The 18419-nt window shown below is 36.3% G+C and overlaps 5 protein-coding genes across 9 annotated transcripts; 1 reads left to right on the top strand and 4 right to left on the bottom strand.

Moving 5' to 3' along the window:
- Window positions 1-61: 61 nt before the first annotated feature.
- LOC123013494 (rho-related BTB domain-containing protein 2) lies at window positions 62-10041 on the top strand. Its single transcript, XM_044412027.1, has 5 exons — window positions 62-442; window positions 3601-4212; window positions 5051-5941; window positions 8525-8758; window positions 8813-10041. The coding sequence occupies exons 2-5, from the start codon at window positions 3646-3648 to the stop codon at window positions 9104-9106; spliced, it is 1986 nt and encodes a 661-aa protein (XP_044267962.1). The 5' UTR covers window positions 62-442; window positions 3601-3645; the 3' UTR covers window positions 9107-10041.
- Window positions 10037-10828, bottom strand: LOC123013498 (H/ACA ribonucleoprotein complex subunit 2-like protein). The gene is made up of 3 exons (XM_044412042.1): window positions 10709-10828; window positions 10423-10653; window positions 10037-10370 (listed from the first exon to the last, which is right to left on the bottom strand). The coding sequence occupies exons 2-3, from the start codon at window positions 10574-10576 to the stop codon at window positions 10066-10068; spliced, it is 459 nt and encodes a 152-aa protein (XP_044267977.1). The 5' UTR covers window positions 10577-10653; window positions 10709-10828; the 3' UTR covers window positions 10037-10065.
- Window positions 10829-10917: 89 nt separating this feature from the next.
- Window positions 10918-16040, bottom strand: LOC123015535 (excitatory amino acid transporter). 5 transcript variants are annotated; one of them, XM_044415310.1, is made up of 8 exons: window positions 15884-16040; window positions 13853-14014; window positions 12922-13258; window positions 12746-12788; window positions 11506-12179; window positions 11321-11455; window positions 11163-11271; window positions 10918-11112 (listed from the first exon to the last, which is right to left on the bottom strand). In XM_044415310.1, exons 2-8 carry the CDS (start codon window positions 13995-13997, stop codon window positions 11020-11022), a joined length of 1536 nt encoding a protein of 511 aa, XP_044271245.1. In that variant the 5' UTR covers window positions 13998-14014; window positions 15884-16040; the 3' UTR covers window positions 10918-11019. The 5 variants fall into 5 exon arrangements, with proteins under 5 accessions (XP_044271245.1, XP_044271244.1, XP_044271241.1 ...); XM_044415309.1 differs by lacking the exon at window positions 15884-16040 and adding an exon at window positions 15743-15877; XM_044415306.1 differs by lacking the exon at window positions 15884-16040 and adding an exon at window positions 14793-15288.
- Window positions 16041-16185: 145 nt separating this feature from the next.
- LOC123015536 (G-patch domain and KOW motifs-containing protein) lies at window positions 16186-17544 on the bottom strand. The gene is made up of 5 exons (XM_044415312.1): window positions 17376-17544; window positions 17142-17323; window positions 16894-17092; window positions 16534-16844; window positions 16186-16483 (listed from the first exon to the last, which is right to left on the bottom strand). The coding sequence occupies exons 1-5, from the start codon at window positions 17507-17509 to the stop codon at window positions 16215-16217; spliced, it is 1095 nt and encodes a 364-aa protein (XP_044271247.1). The 5' UTR covers window positions 17510-17544; the 3' UTR covers window positions 16186-16214.
- A 45-nt stretch (window positions 17545-17589) lies between these two features.
- Window positions 17590-18377, bottom strand: LOC123015919 (peptidyl-prolyl cis-trans isomerase H). Its single transcript, XM_044415990.1, has 3 exons — window positions 18216-18377; window positions 17990-18166; window positions 17590-17943 (listed from the first exon to the last, which is right to left on the bottom strand). Exons 1-3 carry the CDS (start codon window positions 18297-18299, stop codon window positions 17650-17652), a joined length of 555 nt encoding a protein of 184 aa, XP_044271925.1. The 5' UTR covers window positions 18300-18377; the 3' UTR covers window positions 17590-17649.
- Window positions 18378-18419: the final 42 nt, after the last annotated feature.

Genomic DNA, 18419 nt, shown 5'->3' with positions numbered 1-18419 from the left:
GGCCCCACCCTCTCGCTCCGTCTGAGTTGGAGGGGTGGTTGCGGCAAAATCATTACGTTACGGCTCTGCCGAGTTCAAACTCCCGAATGAACCCGCGACGACCTCGCGTTTGACGTCACGGCGCGGAAAAATCAATCGCTATTATTTTGCAGCGAAAAATCGGCGGGCCCGAGGGCCCAAACGCATCCGGAAGAAATCGACGTTTTCCGAAAAAATCGCCGCTTTGTGCGAGGTTCTATTCGATAATGGACACGTTTAGCGGTCGCTGGTCGCAAATTAGCGTCGATTTGATCAAATCGTGGTGTCAGAGTGACGACGTCAGAGAGTCAGTTCGCCGGAGTCCGTCGTGGAGGCGGGACAGTCATCGTGCAGTGCAGTGCGTCGGCAAGTTTTACGTATAAATGCTCTTCGGTCACGACGTTTTTTCGCCAAACTGATGAATGTGAGTATGAGGAGGGCGCGGCGCCGACTGCCGCCCCCGGGGCCTCCGCCACACCTGCTGCGAGCACGCCCTTTGCTCGATGCATACAAAAAATCCTAATTGGGATTCCGCTGCAATCATGCATTGATCAAAACAATTCACGTGTTTAGGGTGTAGGTGGATGCACTTGAGAAGCAAATTAGACGCACCAGGGACGATGCATTTTTGTTTATTTCATACGCAATTGTTTTGTTGATACCTCGCAAATTAAACAGATTATGGTGCTAAACAGACAGTCAATATTTTACACGCTTTTTTGTTTTTGTTTACAACATTCCTTCGGATTAATATTCTGTTAGCACAAAGGTGTTTAAATAAACGGGAGCTGTCCCAACGATTCAAGACGTCATAATAATGAATGCGATTCGATAGAACATTGACTTGCAAAGTTCACGATGAAACAAACCCCAAGTTAAAAATACAAATTTAAAATTCGCTGAGTCATTTCGCTACAGATAAAACATTATTTCCAAAGGAACAAATTTTTTAATAATTATTTGATTCAAGCCGAAAAGTGAAAGACTTTTTTTACGACTTTTCTTATCAACATTTATAAATATTGTGTCAACAAATGAATTCAGTGATAATTTATGATATAAAAATACACAAAGTGAGTATAATAATGGTGTTTTTAATTTTTAAGTGCGTGTTAATATGTATTAAAGTTCCGTGTGCGTTATAATACACAATGGATTTAAGAAAAAAATCAGCTTTTTTTAATAAAATACAAGTAACATATTTACTATGCAAATGCACTTGACCTTTTTATTTATTATTTTTTCAAAGATTCAACAAGCATTGTGGGATGTTGGTTTTCACGGCCTAATTTAGCTTATGATTTAAAACACGATTTTTATATTGTAACGTTCATGTATTTATTCTGCTACCCACTTATTTATGTATTTACTTTTGGCAGGTTAAACTAGTTGGGATTTTGACCACCAATAATTATTTAAATGTGTTTGTGTTTGTATGAAGTTAAAAATATTTTTTTATAAAAACGTCTGGCATATTTCAGTTTCTAAATTTAACGAAACTATAATTATTTAACGAAAATAAACAAGCTTTTGAATTACTTATGTGCATCAAATATACAGGGCTGTTCCGTTTTTATTGTTACAAATTTAAACAGGTGATAGAACATTCAATTTTAAGACAAAAGTTTCCTTGAACATGTTATGAACATGTATCAAAAAATGTTATGTAAGCGAGCTACACCCCCTAAAAGAGATGCGTTTTTTAATGAGGTTTTCCCACTATTGTAGAATAGATAAAATTACAAAAGTTGGTACGGCTGATAACTTTTAAACACCTGAACGAATTCAAAGATCAGTTGTCGAAATTTTTAAACACGGGCGTCTTAAAACGTCTAAAACAAATTTAATTTTTAATTTTTATCCTTTTTATGGTCTGTAAGACAAAGTGTAAACTAATTTTACTCAAAAACGGTAAGTGGTATCGAAAAAACCCAAGAGACTTATTTTTTGTGAAAAACTATGAAATTTAGAATTGTGTGGCTGAAAGTAGTAAAAACCAACAGACAAAATAGTTAGAGCACTTTTTACCCTAAACCCCCCCACTTAAACACGCCCCTGAGTGAAAATTTTGACATTTTATCTTTGAATTCGTTTAGGTGTATAAAGGTTATTAATTGTACCAAATTTTGTAATTTTATCTACAATGGTTTCTGAAATATTGGAAGAAATCCATTAAAAGATGCACCCCTTTCAGGGGATGTAGCTCCCTTATGTAAACTGTTTCGATACATGTTTAAAGGAAACTTTTATTTTAAAATTAAAAATATTCTATCACCTGGTTAAATTTATAACAATAAAAACGGAACACCCTGTATAATTTTGTAATATATGCATTTTAATAGTTAGATAATTGAATGTTCCCAGTCTAAAATCAAAACAAATCTTGAATGTGAGAGTGAAAGCGTGTTACATAGGTTTTTTAAAATTAGAACTCAGAGCATTAAAATGATATTTTAAACAAGTTTTTTATTTTTATAAGCTTCAAAAGCTCCCTTCAATGTCATTTTTTTACAATCTTTGGCAGTAAGTATATATTTACATTTTACAATTACACTTTTAACTTATTTTTGAAAATAATGAAAGAAAGATATATTTTTCTCGACCTTATTCAAATTTAACGCAAAATATACAGGTGTTACGTTTTTATTGTTACAAATTTAAAGAGATGATAGAATATTCAATTTTAATATAAAAGTTTCCTATCAACATGTATCGAAAAATATTAAATAAAGAAGCTACATCCCCTGAAAAGAGTACATTTTTTAATGGATTTTTTCCAATATTTCAGCAACCATTGTGGATAAAATTACAAAATTTGGTACAACCAAACGAATTCAAAGATAAAATGTCGAAATTTTTATTCAGGGGTGTCCTAAACTGGGGGGGGGATTAGGGTAAAAGTACCCTAACTATTTTGGCTGTTGGTTCTTGCCACTTAATTTCATAGTTTAACAGATTAACCATTTAACTAGTTAATTAGTTAACCGTTTAACTAATTGGCTGATGAACTAATTAACCTGGTTAAATTTTAAGGCCGGTTTGGTAGGCCAAATTATACAGCACTAAAAAAAACAAACTTAAGAAAATACAATTTGCCAAGCACCTAAGTATAGTGGGGTAAAGGCTAGAAGTATACACCTGATCGGGGGTCTAATTGCGTGCAAACATAAGAGGGGACACGGACCAGTGGCGTCCTTTGTTTCTTAAAATTCCCCTCTTCTTTTAGTGGACTCGTCCGAGACGCATAATTGCTTAGGTGTAAACTTCTTGAGCTCCAAGCTCTTCGAAAACTGGAAAAGGAAAAAGAAAACCTGTCCTTTTTCTAGTTTTGTAAAAAATACAATGTAAATCAATGAAAACAGATGAGAAAATTGAAGCATTATTTAACTTTGCTTTTTCAATTAAAAAAATAATGGAAAAAATAATATCTAGCACAGTTAAGACGTTGATAAACATTAATATGCAACGTTTTATGTTTCTCGGAACAATATTTTGTTATGCTGCCATATAAAAACAATAAAAATTTTAATAACATGTTTCATTCCTCAATAATTCAAGTAAGTAAAGTATGCGTTGGTTTAGGGGGCCGTGGTGTGATGGCCATCGTCGCCGCAGCGTTCGCCGGGGATGGATAATGAACAACCCCACCAGGAACTCGTCAAGTGCGTGGTGGTTGGCGACACGGCCGTCGGCAAGACCCGTCTGATATGCGCCCGTGCATGCAACAAACAAGTCTCTTTAGCTCAACTACTCGCAACTCACGTCCCCACAGTATGGGCAATCGACCAGTACCGCATCTACAAGGACGTCCTCGAGCGTTCCTGGGAAGTGGTCGACAGCGTCAACGTTTCTCTACGTCTCTGGGACACGTTCGGCGACCACGAGAAGGATCGCCGCTTCGCCTACGGCCGCTCCGACGTCGTCCTCCTTTGCTTCAGCATCAACAACCCCGTTTCGCTGCGCAACTGCCGCCTCATGTGGTTCCCCGAGATCCGGCGATTCTGTCCGAGCACGCCGGTGCTCCTCGTCGGATGCAAGAACGACCTCCGGTACATGTACCGCGACGAGGCCTATCTGAGCTACTTCCGCGACCGCAGCCCCTTCGTCAGGGCCACGCGAAAGAGCGATCTCGTTATGCCAGACGAGGCGAGAGACGTCGCCAGAGAACTGGGGCTATTCTACTACGAAACATCGGTATGGTACCATCTTTTCGTACCTTCTTCCATCATTGCTAAAGTCTGTTTTTTTTAATGGAAATGTCAAGCACTCTTAACGTTGCCACCTCTAACAAATTCATTCATGGTAATTTTAATAAAGGAAGTTGGCAGTTCCGGTTTTGTGGAAACGGGGACAAATTGGGTACCGCCAATAGTTTTTTGAAATTTGAAGACAAAAAGTATGCAAGCAGAAGTCACAAAAAGACCACCGCTAAAATGTAGAGCAATTTGTAATGCAGGTTTGCTAATATTCTCTAATTTTGAATAAGAAATTGATGAGAACACAACACAAACATCAAAGAGAAAGAACGCAATTAAATTAGTGGGTCTGGTTAACCCGTTTTTGAAGAACGAGTTAAAAATTAACAATTTTGAAGGAAAATTTAGAAAATGAGTCAACTTTGAGCTCATTTCAATAAATTACACAAAATTTAGTGCCAATCTTCATAAAGCCTGCTTGTATCTTTTGCAAAATAACTTTTTTCTGTGGACACCCTGTTTAAAGTTTTTGTAGTAAAAACCTCATTTTTATCCACAACGTTGTACTTATTTATAGTGTGGTTCTATCAATATTATTAGCACTGAATTCTGTCTTTAGACATTACGTAGTGAAGTCTGTCCTCAGGTATTCGATTATAAATGCTCAAAAAGAGAAAACAAGATTCATAAAAGTCAAAATTTTGACATCTCAAAATGACCATAATTTTTTATCAAAATTTGTGGCTATGAAGATGCTACGAATTTTTTCACCAAAATTCTGACTTGGTTATTTCTATTAAAAAAAAAAACAGACTTTATGTTATATTCGTTCTCAGGTACTTACCTACTACGGAGTTAACGAAGTGTTCGAAAACGCCATCCGGGCGGCCCTCATCGCGCGCCGCCAGCAGCGCTTCTGGATGACCAACCTGAAGAAGGTGCAGCGGCCGCTCCTCCAGGCCCCATTCAAGCCGCCCCCGCCGATGAAGCCCGACGTGCACGTGGTGGTCGGCTCCTACGGTGAGCACATGCACCAGCTGTACTTGAACCGCGCGCACACCGATATCGTGCTCGTCGTGGGCTCGGTGGGCTTCCCCGCGCACCGCTTCGTGCTCGCCGCCTGCAGCCGCGCCTTCTACCGGCTGCTCGCCGCCGACCTCATCGCGCGCAGCACCAGCGACTCCAGCATGGTGAGTTCGCTGGGCGACTTCGCCGACGAGACCGAGTGTCTGGTGCGCGCCGAGCAGAAGACGTGCAAGCGACGAGCAAGCTGCCAAGCGCTGCCCTCGGCTCGCGAGCTCGACCACCCCGCCTTCCACTGCATCAGGAGCGTGCAGCCCGAGGGCCAGACGGTGGTCACGCTCAGCAAGCTTGTGACGCCCGGCGCGATGAGGCAGTGTCTGCAGTTCGCCTACACAGGCACCATCGACCGCAGCGCCCTCAACCTGCAGGAGACGAGGGAGGCTGCGGAGTTTCTCGAGTTACCGCAATTGCTGGTCTTGCTGACCAAACATCCGTTCGTGGGGCCCGATCATCCGGACGAGACCTATGAGAATTTTCTCAAGAGGCGCTTGCAGGATATTTGTCTAGATCAGGGACTTTTCGCCGATGTTATCTTCGAGCTAGACGATGGGGCGTGCGCGGCCCATAAAGCAATGCTTACGGCGAGGTGTGACGTCATGAAAGCTATGTTTAGCGGGGACTTCCGGGAAAGTCAGGCCAAAGTCGTATGTATATTTTATTACGAAATGTATAGACAATTGCACTCTCACAATGACCACTCCATAGATACATATAATATCATAATAAAGATTTTCTTTGGGTAAATGTCACTTGTTTGAAAATTATAACTGTCTAGAAAAAGAAAAAAACTAAAGTTCTTCAACGTTTTCTTTAGTTATTAAACTTAATAAAATATAGAGTAAGCTATTGATGACATTTTGTTGTAAATCAGTTATAAAGTTTTTTTTTAATTTTGTAAGTATGTAAATGAACTTAATTGTAAGGTGTGACACTTATGCGCCCCTAAATTACACTCTTTAAAATTACCTTCTTAAATTAATATCAAATTAATTTAGTACTTAATAGATGAATTTTAGGAAAATTTAAGTGTATCTGTTTATAGTTTGTATAGACTTCCGAAAGGTTACTAAACAACCCGTTACTAAATGACAAACAATTCTCTCTACAATATTGATTTAAATTCGTCAATCTACTAAAAAAAGTTATCTCTATTGTCGCCACAGCTGTTATTATTGATTTGCTAAAAAGTATTTCAAATCAATCTACAGTCTGCTTGCTAGTTAAAACAATGAAACTTATATTTTCCCCCCATCTAAACTTATTTGAATGCATGTAACAAAAATTAGCTAAATGTGACATATTGTTTCCAATTACACGAAAGTGTAAAATATTTTTACATACAATTTAATGTCACCTGTAAAAATGATTATTCAGTAAGCGGCAAAATTATGGAATAATCTTATTTATTAAAGTTGAAAATATTTTGTTTCGACAAAAATGCTAATTTTCTTTTTAAAAAATACAAAATTCTCAACTTGATTTAAAATTTCATGTTTGTTTCTTGTTGATATTATTTCACTTTTTGGATGATTTTTTTTTTAATTTTATGTAATACATATTTAATATTTTGGTGTTGTCATTGACAATTATTAAAAGATATATCGAATTGGCTAAAAAAATAGGGGTTTCCATTAAAAAAAATGTCAATGACAAAAACCAAAAAGTGTAAAATTTTAAATCAAGTTGAAAATTGTGTGTTTTTTAAAAAGAAAAACCTGTTCGAGAATTTTTGCAAAAACAAAATATTTTCAATTTTAATAAAATTATTCCATATTTTTGCCGCTCACTGTATAATATTTATTAATATTTTTATATTTCAAAACTGATGGAAGCGAAAAATTGGTCATTTCAAAACCTGAGCCAGTTTCAGAAATCAATTACGAGTATAAAATATGACAAAAATAGAAAAACAGTCCATAATAAACGATCATTATTGTCCTTCATGAAAAATAAAGTACATTACAATAAAATTATGGCGTAGCATAGTTAAGTGGAAAAAGTTATTAACTTAAAAAGTATAATAAAACAGCTTTTTCTCAAATGCATTTAAAAAAAAACAAGGATAATATCGGTATGTAACTAAAGTAAAATGTTAAAACAGTCGTTCTTGTAGTGCAAAAAATTGTTTGTTATGACTATACAGGCTGCGCCAGAACTCGCGCCCCAGAGAAAATTTTCAAGTTAGGTAAGATACCAGGAACATGAAAAAAATTTATAAAAATTCTGTCAAAAATTTTTGACACTTATTTTTTGAAATCTGACATTTTTTTATATCTATTTAAGGATACTGATGATCTTGTATATGTTTTTTTACAATTATTTAGTAAAGGGACAAAAATTTTGCCAATAAAAGCCACAAATAACATTGAACAGAGTTACAATTTAGGATACAGCTTCCTTGTTTCCTCTTTTAATAGCCTATAGCAAAAAAAACTTGGAAAATTATTTTTCCAACAGAAATAAATAGAGTCAAAGTGCAAACTTTAAACCCTTATAACTTCGAAATTTTCATAGATATTTTTTTTTAACATTTTTTTCATGTTCCTGGTATCTTACCTTATATGGCATTTTTCTCTGGGGCGCGAGTTCTGGCGCACCCTGTATAATACGAGTACCTATTATATGAAAGAATGGTAAAGAGTTCTTATTCTCATAAAGCTGAATAACTATATTATTCCAAATGACTTCCATTAGTTTATATTATCAAAGTTGTGTTAATAAATATTTTATACCTACCATAAAAAGGCAAGCTAAAGAACAAAACTTTGTACAATTCTTTGCGAAATGTTCTTTTAATTACAAAAAATTATTTTATTATTAATGACGATGAGTTTATGACATTCTTACAAAACCAAACAAATAGATTTAAAATAAATTTAAAAATTCTAAAATTTAAAATGAAATTTGGAAGTTATAAAGAGAAATCTTTTTGATCTATACTTATCTCGTTATTTATTAAAAGATCAGCCCAAAAAGCCAATATCCAAATCCAAAAAATAATATAATCGCTGTTATAATACCTTGATTGTATCTAGTTATTAATCTTCAATTGTTTCTAATCTACGTTTTCAGTTGGAAACATAGTGACCAAATTACATCAAATAGCTGAAAAATTCGTAATAAAAATTGTTTTTTTTTGTTTGAATGTCAACAATTATTATTCTTTAACAACAAAGAGCCATTGCCTAGATTTTTTCTCTTCATTTCGTGTCGTTTCCCTTTTGCAGATCGAGTTCCCCGGAGTCCGCGAATACACCTTCCACAAATTACTGTGTTACTTATACACCGACGAAATCCCAGCAGTGTCGGCGGTCCGCTGCGTCAATTTACTTGAGTTAGCTAATCGTCTTTGCTTGCCGCGTCTCGTCAATTTAGTCGAAAAGCGGGTCATCGAGGACTTGGAGTGTTTGCAGCCGTCTGAAGCCATCGAGCATTGTTTGCGGCTATTAGAACCCGTCAAGGTACTTTATTCAAATTCCGTTTTATCGTTTTATTGAATTTTCTGAATTCAATAGTTGCACAACGGCCACCAATTGGCCGACTGGTGCATGAACCATCTCTGCGTCAACTACAACAAGTTGTGCCGGATGTCGCCCCGCAGCCTCCGTCTGTTGCATCCCGATAACCAGGCGTACCTCGTGGAACACCGCTGGCCCCCCGTTTGGTACTTGAAGGATTACGATTATTATCAAAAGTGTCTGGCCGAACGCGACAAAGAACTGAAGCCCACAATCAAAACAAGTTCGGGCTGTTTATGCTTCTCTCGGAAATCAGAGTCTGACCCGGCCCTGTCCTCGAGCCAACTCTGACCGGGACTACTGTGACTGTTCAAATGCATTTAACTCATTTCACCTTTCACACTTCTCTCATAATTGTCTTGACATATTCGTAGATTAAGTGCAAGCGGCCACGATGTACAGAGTATCGACTAAATCGCCGAGATACTCTGTACACTTGCACATTTTAGATTTCGTATAAGTACATCCTGAAAGGTTAGACCGACCTGACTGCTTTCGAGTGTCCCACAGAAGTGCACTAGGTGGCTTTAGCGAGAAAATATCGACGAAACACTTATTTTTCTACATCAAGTAGACGCGTCAATTTTAGTTTTAGGTGATGGTAGTGACAAGGTCGGTTTAGTCTTCCCAACTCCCATATTAAGAATTTTTCTACTCATGTGCGAATATTAAAGATCAGTGTCTCACTGTCTTTTTATTTATTCGTTTTAGGACCAACTTTTTGACGACAAGTTAGGCGCTCCTCGATTTTTTATTAAGCAAACTTGTCATCTTATGTGTTCGTTTATTATTTTTTAAATTAGTGTGGACTATACAAAGTATACTGTGTTATGTTAGGTGTAGTTTTTAGTTCACTGTATAAAGAGCACCATCTCGGAAAAATGAAAGTCAGTATAGCCTACATTAAAGTTTGCTTTCGGCTCGAACTCTAGGTGACACCAACTGATTTTACCGTAAAATTTATATTCCACAAATTGACGCTTTTCCAAGTCTAAGCACCAATTCAGAAAAATATGCACCCATTCACCTATTATATAAACCTTCAATTGAATCCTAGTGGAATATGAATTTTATTAAAAAACTAGGTTTTTCTTGATTATTTTTAATTTTTTCGTTAAGGCAAACTATAGGGAGATGTCTATGATTTTCCTTATAAAAACATCTACCTACTCAACAATCATGTATGTGTGCAATAATTTGCTATTCTAATAAATATTTGTATTAAATTTGAATTTTTTATTATCAGAAACTTATAATTCTACAGCTAAAGTTTTAATTTCCTCCGTTAACTCATTAAAAACATCCTTGTAATCGTCATGAGGCCGCACTAACGCCAACATGCAACCCCTCATAATCCCCATTGCGCCCCCCAAATCCCTCCTACTAGGTACATACACGTAAGGAATATCTCTATCTTCACAAACCGCCGGTAAATGACACATTATATCGATAGGAGTTATGTCACCTGCGAAAATCACAATCCCTGTCTCCCCCTTACGAATCCGCTTTTGGACATCTTTCAAGCCATTCCGCACGTACGTTTTGTGTTTTACAGCTAAAAACAAACCCCATTATCAGTAATGTGGCCAAAACTGCGGTTTATTTACCTTTTTTCACCAATTTGTATACTTTTTTTGTCAATTTCTTCGAAGCCATTGGTTTTGCAATTGCGTTGCAGTTATTAACTTTCTGTTCGTAGGTCAATTCTTCTTCCTTCTGGTCGTCGGCCCCGTCTTGAGGCTCCGTTTTTATTTCACCCATTATTAACACGTGCACCGCCAAACAAAAAATTGAGGTTAGTGTTGTGTGTTGTGTCAACAACTGAAAGTGGGGTTATGCTAAAATGCGGCTACGATTATTTAACAACCAAACACGCTACAAGGGTGAACTTACCAAAATCACTTATATTGTCTTATGCACGTAATTAAGAAATTATTTATCTAATTTTTTAATTAATCAATTTTAAAAATCAAGCGCATGTTGTGGTAGGTGGCGCTACGGTAGCTCCACGCGCCAAAAGTTTAATTTGAACTTTTTGGGTTTAAAATACTGGAAATGTAGGTGGAATAAGGTTATTTTCATAAAAAATAATGTTCGATATGTATACATAAATATGTTTATTCATATTGAGCTAAAGTCCTAAAACTATGGTGTGTACAAACTAGCATCACAAATTAATTTAGGGTTTTGTTAAATATTGCATTTTACTTTGTAGCACCATTGTTTAGTCCACGATCTATAACAATATCACTAGGTTCGAAGTCTTTTTGTGTGTTATTATCGAAACTGCTCGATTCCTGCAGAAAAAAATTGTAAGACAATATTTATAACTGGTGATATATTTTACCTGGAAAAGAATTGCGTCGCAAGCCATCAATTCTTTTTTCGACAGTTTTTCAACAACAGCAGCCGCATAACAATCACCTAACATGTTATTGGTGGTACGAAATCGATCTCTAAAAAATTCAGGTCATTGGAAAAGCAGTGAGTTTTATTAGAACTTACACAAGCCAATCAACGGCAAATAGGAGGAATACATCTTGATCAGGAATGTCAATAGCTGTGAGAACCATCAGAATGAGCACCAGCGCGGCACTAGGGACACTGGCAGAGGAAAAAGATGCCGCAGTTGATGCGAAACTGGAATTACATTATTAATAAACTGTCGATAAAAATCGGATGAGGACTACCAAACCGTGATGAGTTCTCCAACTCCTAAATAAATACTATTGGTTTGGGCAAAAAACACCGACGCTACTGCTACGAAGAGAGCCGTCCCGTCCATATTAATATTACATCCAATCGGCAAAACAAACCTCGTGATTCTGGAATCGATTTTGAGCTTATCTTCCATGAGAGTGAACGTGACAGGAAGCGCAGCAGCTGTGGAAGCTGTAGCAAAGGCCGTTAAGGTCCCCTGGACCAAGCCCAAGTAAAACTTGAACGGGTTTTTGCGCAAGAATAAGCAGTAAATCGCTTGCATTATTACGAGCTGATAGATGAAAACACCTATTATAACAGTAGCGATGAACCAACCTAACTGGGCCATCACAAGGGCGATATTGTTCACTGAGAGGATCTTCCCGGCGATGACGCTACTGACCCCAATGGGAGTCAACCAAATCACACCAGTGACCATCTTCATCACAACGTCGAAAATCACGGAGAAAAACTCGATCACGATCTTGGCCTTTTGACCCAGAGTCCCAAGGATTGTCCCGAAGGCCAGGCAGAAAACAACGATGCCTATCGTGTTGGTTCCTGATCTGTATTTGATTACCGCCATTGTGACGTCAATGGTATAAAATACGCCGCTTGTTTCGTTAAAGACTCTTTCGGTCACATTGACGTAATCAGTGTGGGCCTGGAAAATCGAAATGTTGTACCATCTGCCTCGCAATCACGCAAACAAACCGGGACTAGACAGGGGGTAGTTATTTATTAGCATGATAATAATAGACAACGACAATTAACCTTTCGCCTTTCCCTTTTTTAGTCAAAGAACTGACGAATTTTAATCAGATTGAAATTTGTAGAGATCAAATTTTGCACCAACCCCTTGAAATTGCAATTTTATTATTTAGTTTTGGTAACATGGAACCCACTTGTAATTTTTGGAACTTACTTAACACAGTAAGGATCCCTATTCTAAAATAAACATTTTCAAAACGGCGGATTTAGCAGCATCAGAAGCGATAAAACAAATTTTGTAGAAGTTTTTCTATTGCATTTTTGAGAAATAAGAATTTTGAAGTGAGTTTTTATTGTTTTCCATGCTGACATTTAGGTATGTTAAAATTAAGTTTCTACAGAATTTCAGGCTAGTTTCCATTTTGTTTCAGCGGGAAATGTATTGTTGGTTGCCTATTTTAAAACTAAAAATTTTGGAATTTGAATAAGTACCCCTCGTCAGCTCCCGTAAGTACTTACTTGCTGAAAAGTGGCTTGAAAAATATTATCGGCGACGACGTTTCTAAAAATAAAAATTCCAAGTAAACCAAAATTGTTTGTGTGCGTGTCTCTCGATTGGTGTACAATGTCAACTAAAACCCGACCTGCTCGTGGCGAATGTGTTGCGTCGGATTAAATTTAGCCAAAGTGATTACCTTCCCAAGTCCAATAAGCTATCTAACACGGAAGCGCTTCGTTTCTGGACTTCCGATTCGATTTTGTCAGCTTTAAGTCCGGGATCACCTGGATGCATGAGTACGGCGAGGATCACCCCCAACACTGCATTTATCACCGAAGTGGCCAGAAAATACAGGAAGGTCCTCAAGGCGATTCGCCCGTTGAGGCGTGCATTCAAACTCGCACTTCCTGCGATCAGACTGGACATGATCAAAGGCAAAATGATCAGTTTGAGGATCCTCATGAACAGTTCTCCTGGGTATGACAGGAGAATTATTGTGCTTTTTGATGGAGGCAGAGGACGGAGGCCGAAACCTGAAAAAGTGGAATTTGGAGCAGCAATTAACGTTTTGAAATAATGCCAGTCCAGGAAAAGGGAGGCGTATTTTTGAACCCAGAAAATCATTTTTAATTAATCGTTGACGCGACGCTAAATATAATTTTTGTTTACTCGGAATTTTTTTTCAATTCTGTGACGATTACTCTAGTTTAGAGCGCGTGTGAAGTATCGGAAGTGTTATGTACTTAAAAGAAGACCCATAACACACAATAAAAATCTTCTTATTTAGAAATAAATCCAAGGCCAAGGTTAATTATTGAGAGATTGTTGCATCATAGAGAAATTTACAAATGCAAAAAGTGATAATCATCACTGGCAAATCCGAGCGAAAGCTTATTACAATCAGGGTTTGCTTGTTTAATACTCCTGCACTCCCAATCGACACAATATTACTTATTGATCGAATCACCCGAGTAACAAATTCGGATAATCGGTTGGAAAATTTTCGCCAATGCGTAGTTATGTTTATTAATTCATTTTTATTTGAATACAAACACGTGTTCAAATACAGCTGTTGGGATACCAGGATAAGGTTTTCGACCCGAATTAAATACATGATTTTTACTTACCGACAATAGCGCCAACGGCAACTCCTAGGAGGGTCAATAGAAGAAGTAAATTTTCCGCAATCCATTTTTTTATTCCGGTCAACTCTTTGTTTTCACCTGGCTGTTCTGTACATTCCACTTTTGCATCGGCAGTGTCGGATGACATTTGGGCAAATAAATAGTCTAGAAACATGAAGACAAGAGAAAATTAGGTGCGGAAGGGCAAAGCACTTGGTTATCGAATAAAATGCTAGACATTTGCTGTTTGGTTTTAACTTGACTTGGCACATGGCCATTACAAGCGTACAATTGGTATCTACGTGTTTACTGTCCACAGACAATAAGACATAAGTAATTTTTTGTAAAATCGATGGGGCGATGACGCACTTACTCCATTATTTCAGAAAAGTGTAGCGAAAATTATAACAAATAGTTACTGATAGTGGTATTTGTAATTTCGCGTTAGTAATCATACATGTTTTAATCAAAAACTCCAATAAATAATTGAGAAACATAGAAATGTTCCACAAAAAAAAAACTCTGACTTGACCTAAATTTCATTCATGGATTCATACGAAGCTTGCAATTGCGCCAATGCATAGCAAAATCTATTTTTACAAAAATAACAAAATACGTGAGAGAACTTTGGCCTAATTCCGTCAACTTGAATTGATTAAATGGGCACTAAATAGGAAAATTTTCATAAAATCAATATATTACCCGAGCAAGAATTTTTAGTGTAGTTAAATCACAAAAGTCGATATTTTTGGGATAGGAAAAATTGAAAAAATACCATCTTTGTTCATGTTGCCCCACACTGCCAACCCAGCCACAAAACTGTTTACACGACTGATATATCGCTTTTATAGCAATAAAGCAAGTCGCGCCTAACTAATAACGCTTCATTAAGCCGGTCATCAATTAACATTATAAATTGATGAAAGGAAAAACAAATCGTTACCCGAAAATCTTGAAGACTTTTCTTCCATTCCACGTGTGGAGTGGCCAGTAAATAAAAAACTTTTCTGTTAGCCGTTTTTATTAATCTTACAAATCCTTTTTATTACTGACACTTTTATTGGTAAAAGCAAAGCAAAATTTAAGCTAGAAAGCGATTAGACCTATCTGCAAAGGATTCAAAACGTAACTGCACAACTGAACTAATTCCAGTTGCGAGATATTGATTCGGCCCACAGCGCTTATACGTTAACATGGAAAATGGGAAAACAGGCATTTTTACGATTTGTTAAAAACGGTTGATTATCCACGTGGTAAAAGCTTATCGCAAAACATGTAATTTCTCTAATGAGGGGCTAAATTATGCTCGTTTGCTTTAATTTTTTATGGCTCATTGATTTTTGTATAATATCAACAAAATCTCACTAATCACTAATAAATACATTATTACGATTTTACAATGCAATTAGATGATTACTGCTTCGAGAATTTAAATTGTTTAAACTGCGCTAATGATATGGCATTGTTTGCAAATTAAATTCATACTTAAAACATTTTTTTTTATTCTTTATGCTAAAACTGTATACATTCAAGTCTATAAGAAAGCAATAGAAAATTTGAAGAAAATTTTGTGTAGCTTCTGAAAAACAAGCTTTTAAAAATAAATTTATTTAAACGGTAAACACAGTTGAAATTTTCTAGATAAATGTGTCGGAAGTAATACTACTAAACCATGCCGATTTTTCGAAATTCTTGCCTTTTATTTCAATTAAGTCGTAATGTTCAAAAATAATTAAATTTTCCTTTTTTTGACAATAAACGGTTTTCAGGTTGGAGCTAAACACTCTGTACATAATATATTGCAATCGTAATTGAATTAGCATCAACTCTGAACTTGCCCAAAATAAAACGTAATAATAAAACTTTTGGATGTTATAAATAAAAAAAACTCACGGAAATTCCTTTGTAGTCGCCACTCGTAATTTATCACACTGCGAGAAAAATAATCTAAAAATGTCTCTTAATAAATTACCACTAATACCCAATATCACCTCTAAATTTTTAACATAGAAAAATTGAGTCGTGGTAACTTACCGTGTCATGTAACTAATAAATTCCTAATATATTCCGTAATTTGCTAAAACTGCATTTACAAACCGGTTGTATATTTTTCAATCAAATGTGACTTTCACAAACAGTTTATTTCACGATTCATAGTCGCCAAGAATGAGTAAACCGCAAATTCAGCACTGCGACACCTTCAGCCAAAATCAGTCTATTTTAACAGCAAGTCCATTGTAATCGCATTGGTGCCGTAATTGGCCAAAATGACACACATAAATTTCAATTGGAACAGGGACAGTAATTGTAGAGGTTACCGCCAACAAAAGAAAAAGTTTATAGTAAAATATATTTAATTAATTTGTTATCTCTTATTTTTGCCCTTGCGCCTGTAGTGACGCTCTGACTCGCTATCGCTACTTTCATGTCTTGAATGCCTCTTGTTCTTCTTCCTCCTGATGTCATTGTCGGAATCTGAATCTCGTGACTTGCTTTTACTCTTTTTTGTTTTTTTCTTATGCTTCTTTTCGCGACTTGGAGAACGTTTTCTTTCCCTAGACCTGCTACGTGATCTTGAGCAACTTCGTTCCATCTTCCGCGATTTTTCTACATGTTCCTCATACTTAGCGTTATCTAAAACCAAGTAGTTAATCGTAACTTTGATAAAAGAGAAAACTACTCACTTATCACCCTTGAACATTTATTATACTCCTCACTAGTAACAGGCACGATTAAAAATTCATTTAAACTTAAAATCTCATTTGTGAGAGCTGTCTTTACTATAACTCTACAGTTTTCATCATCTAAACCTTGGACTTGGCAGTATTGACTTCTGTGATTTCCGGCTATTATTTTACCGTAAGCCCCTTTTACAAGTTGGAGCGCTTTTCCCTCTTTGTCTACACTTTGTGTAGGAGTGTTAGAAGTTACCATTTTATTTGCACCCAAACCCAAACCTTTGGGCCGCAATTCTGGGACTTTTGGTACCTCAGTTCTAGAAAAAAAAAAGTTAGGGAAGTCTTCATATTATTAATTAAACAGACTTTTTAGTTCTTTTCCCAATAGGCATTCCTTCTTTCCAGTTCATTCCACGCAACATTGCCATACCAAAATCTGTAATTGGTACACTTTCGTAATCATCAAGAGAAGATTCTTGTGCCCCTTCCGCCACAAATTTTTCTTCGTTTAAAGGCAGTGAGTAAACTTTTGATTCACTTTGTACAGTGTTACGATTTTGCGCCTCTGTTGATAAAAAATTTAAAACATTTCAATTAAAACATTATGAAATTACCTCGAATTAGTTCTCTTGCTGCTAATTCATCAAGAGACAGGGCAGAGTCCGGTACAGAATTTTCCTCCTCTTTAATTTCAAGTTTGATGTGTTTTTCTCTTGCTTTTTTTATTTGATCTATTAACTTATTTGATGGCCCTTGAATTGGTATCACTAGTGGCTTATTTATTTCTTCAACACAACTAAAAATGTAATTTTTAGCAAAAATAACATAACCTCAAATGCGAAACTTACTCTTTTATTTTTATTGATTGATCTTCTAAACACTCTATTAACTGTACTTTATTTTCAGGTTTAGAAATATTTGACTTAATTTCGGCCTTTTTACTAATTTTGCTGAAACCGAAGGATATTTTTTTATTTTCCATTTCGCGTTTATTTACGTTTTTGACAACTGAGGTTATGAATAGATTATTAAACAGGTCTACCAATCCAAAGAAACAAAAAATTAATTATTCACATTTTAGAGCTTTTATTTAAAAAATCTTAAATTATTACACTTATTTTACTACATTTGGCCACACTGTATAATCGTGACTGGAATTTTAGGCTTATTATTAGGTCCTGTGGGTACATTTTCTATTTTTCTCATAACAAGTAATCCGTCAATAACACGTCCAAAAACCACATGTTTGCCATCCAAAAAATTACATTTAGCACAAGTTATAAAAAACTGACAACCGTTGGTGTCCTTGCCACTGTTTGCCATGGATAAAAGCCCTGGAGCGTCATGTCTAAGATTAAAATTTTCGTCAGGAAACGTTCCGCCACCATAAATGCTCATAACACCGGTACCATCACCCTAAAAAAATATCTTAGTTGCGAGATCACACTAAAATAATACTTACATTGACAAAATCGCCCCCTTGAATCATAAAATCTTTGATAACTCTGTGAAAACTAGCCCCCTTATAACCCAATGGCACGCCGTCTTTTCTGAATTCTCCGGTGCAAAATTGGCGAAAATTATCGCTGGTCTTGGGGACCGCGTCTGCGAATAACTCAAAAATCATTCGGCCGATCTCCTACAAAAGAAATATTACTGTTTTTGAAGATCTCGATGATATTTTATACCGTAGTTCCAACAGAAATGTCAAAAAACACAACTGGGTTCGCTGGGTGTTTTAACTGCGCTTGAATTTGATCCCAATTCGGCATTTTTATATGTTTTTCACTTCCTAACTTAGCAAAATCAAAATAACATAACCCCACTTTCACCAACCAACCAACCACAACACCAACAGGGCGCTATTTTTAAATTAAATATCAAAAACAAAA

This window comes from Tribolium madens, unplaced genomic scaffold (assembly GCF_015345945.1).
Source record: "Tribolium madens isolate multiple individuals breed KSU strain unplaced genomic scaffold, Tmad_KSU_1.1 Scaffold_19;HRSCAF=116;Tcas5.2_LG9, whole genome shotgun sequence".
NCBI classification, from domain to species: domain Eukaryota; kingdom Metazoa; phylum Arthropoda; class Insecta; order Coleoptera; family Tenebrionidae; genus Tribolium; species Tribolium madens.
This window is presented reverse-complemented; position numbering and strand designations above follow the sequence as displayed.

What these genes read in the sequence shown, in the direction of transcription:
- LOC123013494 (XM_044412027.1), top strand. Translation starts at nt 3,646, where the DNA reads ATGGATAATGAACAACCCCACCAGGAACTCGTCAAGTGCGTGGTGGTT. An exon ending in TATTCTACTACGAAACATCG is followed by an intron (nt 4,213 to 5,050) that starts GTATGGTACCAT and finishes ATTCGTTCTCAG; the next exon opens with GTACTTACCTACTACGGAGT. An exon ending in GGCTATTAGAACCCGTCAAG is followed by an intron (nt 8,759 to 8,812) that starts GTACTTTATTCA and finishes TGAATTCAATAG; the next exon opens with TTGCACAACGGCCACCAATT.
- LOC123013498 (XM_044412042.1), bottom strand. Translation starts at nt 10,576, where the DNA reads ATGGGTGAAATAAAAACGGAGCCTCAAGACGGGGCCGACGACCAGAAG. An exon ending in ATACAAATTGGTGAAAAAAG is followed by an intron (nt 10,371 to 10,422) that starts GTAAATAAACCG and finishes GTTTGTTTTTAG; the next exon opens with CTGTAAAACACAAAACGTAC.
- LOC123015535 (XM_044415306.1), bottom strand. Translation starts at nt 14,820, where the DNA reads ATGGAAGAAAAGTCTTCAAGATTTTCGG. An exon ending in TGCCGTTGGCGCTATTGTCG is followed by an intron (nt 13,259 to 13,852) that starts GTAAGTAAAAAT and finishes CCACTTTTTCAG; the next exon opens with GTTTCGGCCTCCGTCCTCTG. An exon ending in AGCTTATTGGACTTGGGAAG is followed by an intron (nt 12,789 to 12,921) that starts GTAATCACTTTG and finishes TTTTATTTTTAG; the next exon opens with AAACGTCGTCGCCGATAATA.
- LOC123015536 (XM_044415312.1), bottom strand. Translation starts at nt 17,509, where the DNA reads ATGGAAAATAAAAAAATATCCTTCGGTTTCAGCAAAATTAGTAAAAAG. An exon ending in AGCAAGAGAACTAATTCGAG is followed by an intron (nt 17,093 to 17,141) that starts GTAATTTCATAA and finishes TTTTATCAACAG; the next exon opens with AGGCGCAAAATCGTAACACT. An exon ending in ATTGGGAAAAGAACTAAAAA is followed by an intron (nt 16,845 to 16,893) that starts GTCTGTTTAATT and finishes TTTTTTTTCTAG; the next exon opens with AACTGAGGTACCAAAAGTCC.
- LOC123015919 (XM_044415990.1), bottom strand. Translation starts at nt 18,299, where the DNA reads ATGCCGAATTGGGATCAAATTCAAGCGCAGTTAAAACACCCAGCGAAC. An exon ending in ACATTTCTGTTGGAACTACG is followed by an intron (nt 18,167 to 18,215) that starts GTATAAAATATC and finishes TTTCTTTTGTAG; the next exon opens with GAGATCGGCCGAATGATTTT. An exon ending in AAGGGGGCGATTTTGTCAAT is followed by an intron (nt 17,944 to 17,989) that starts GTAAGTATTATT and finishes ATATTTTTTTAG; the next exon opens with GGTGATGGTACCGGTGTTAT.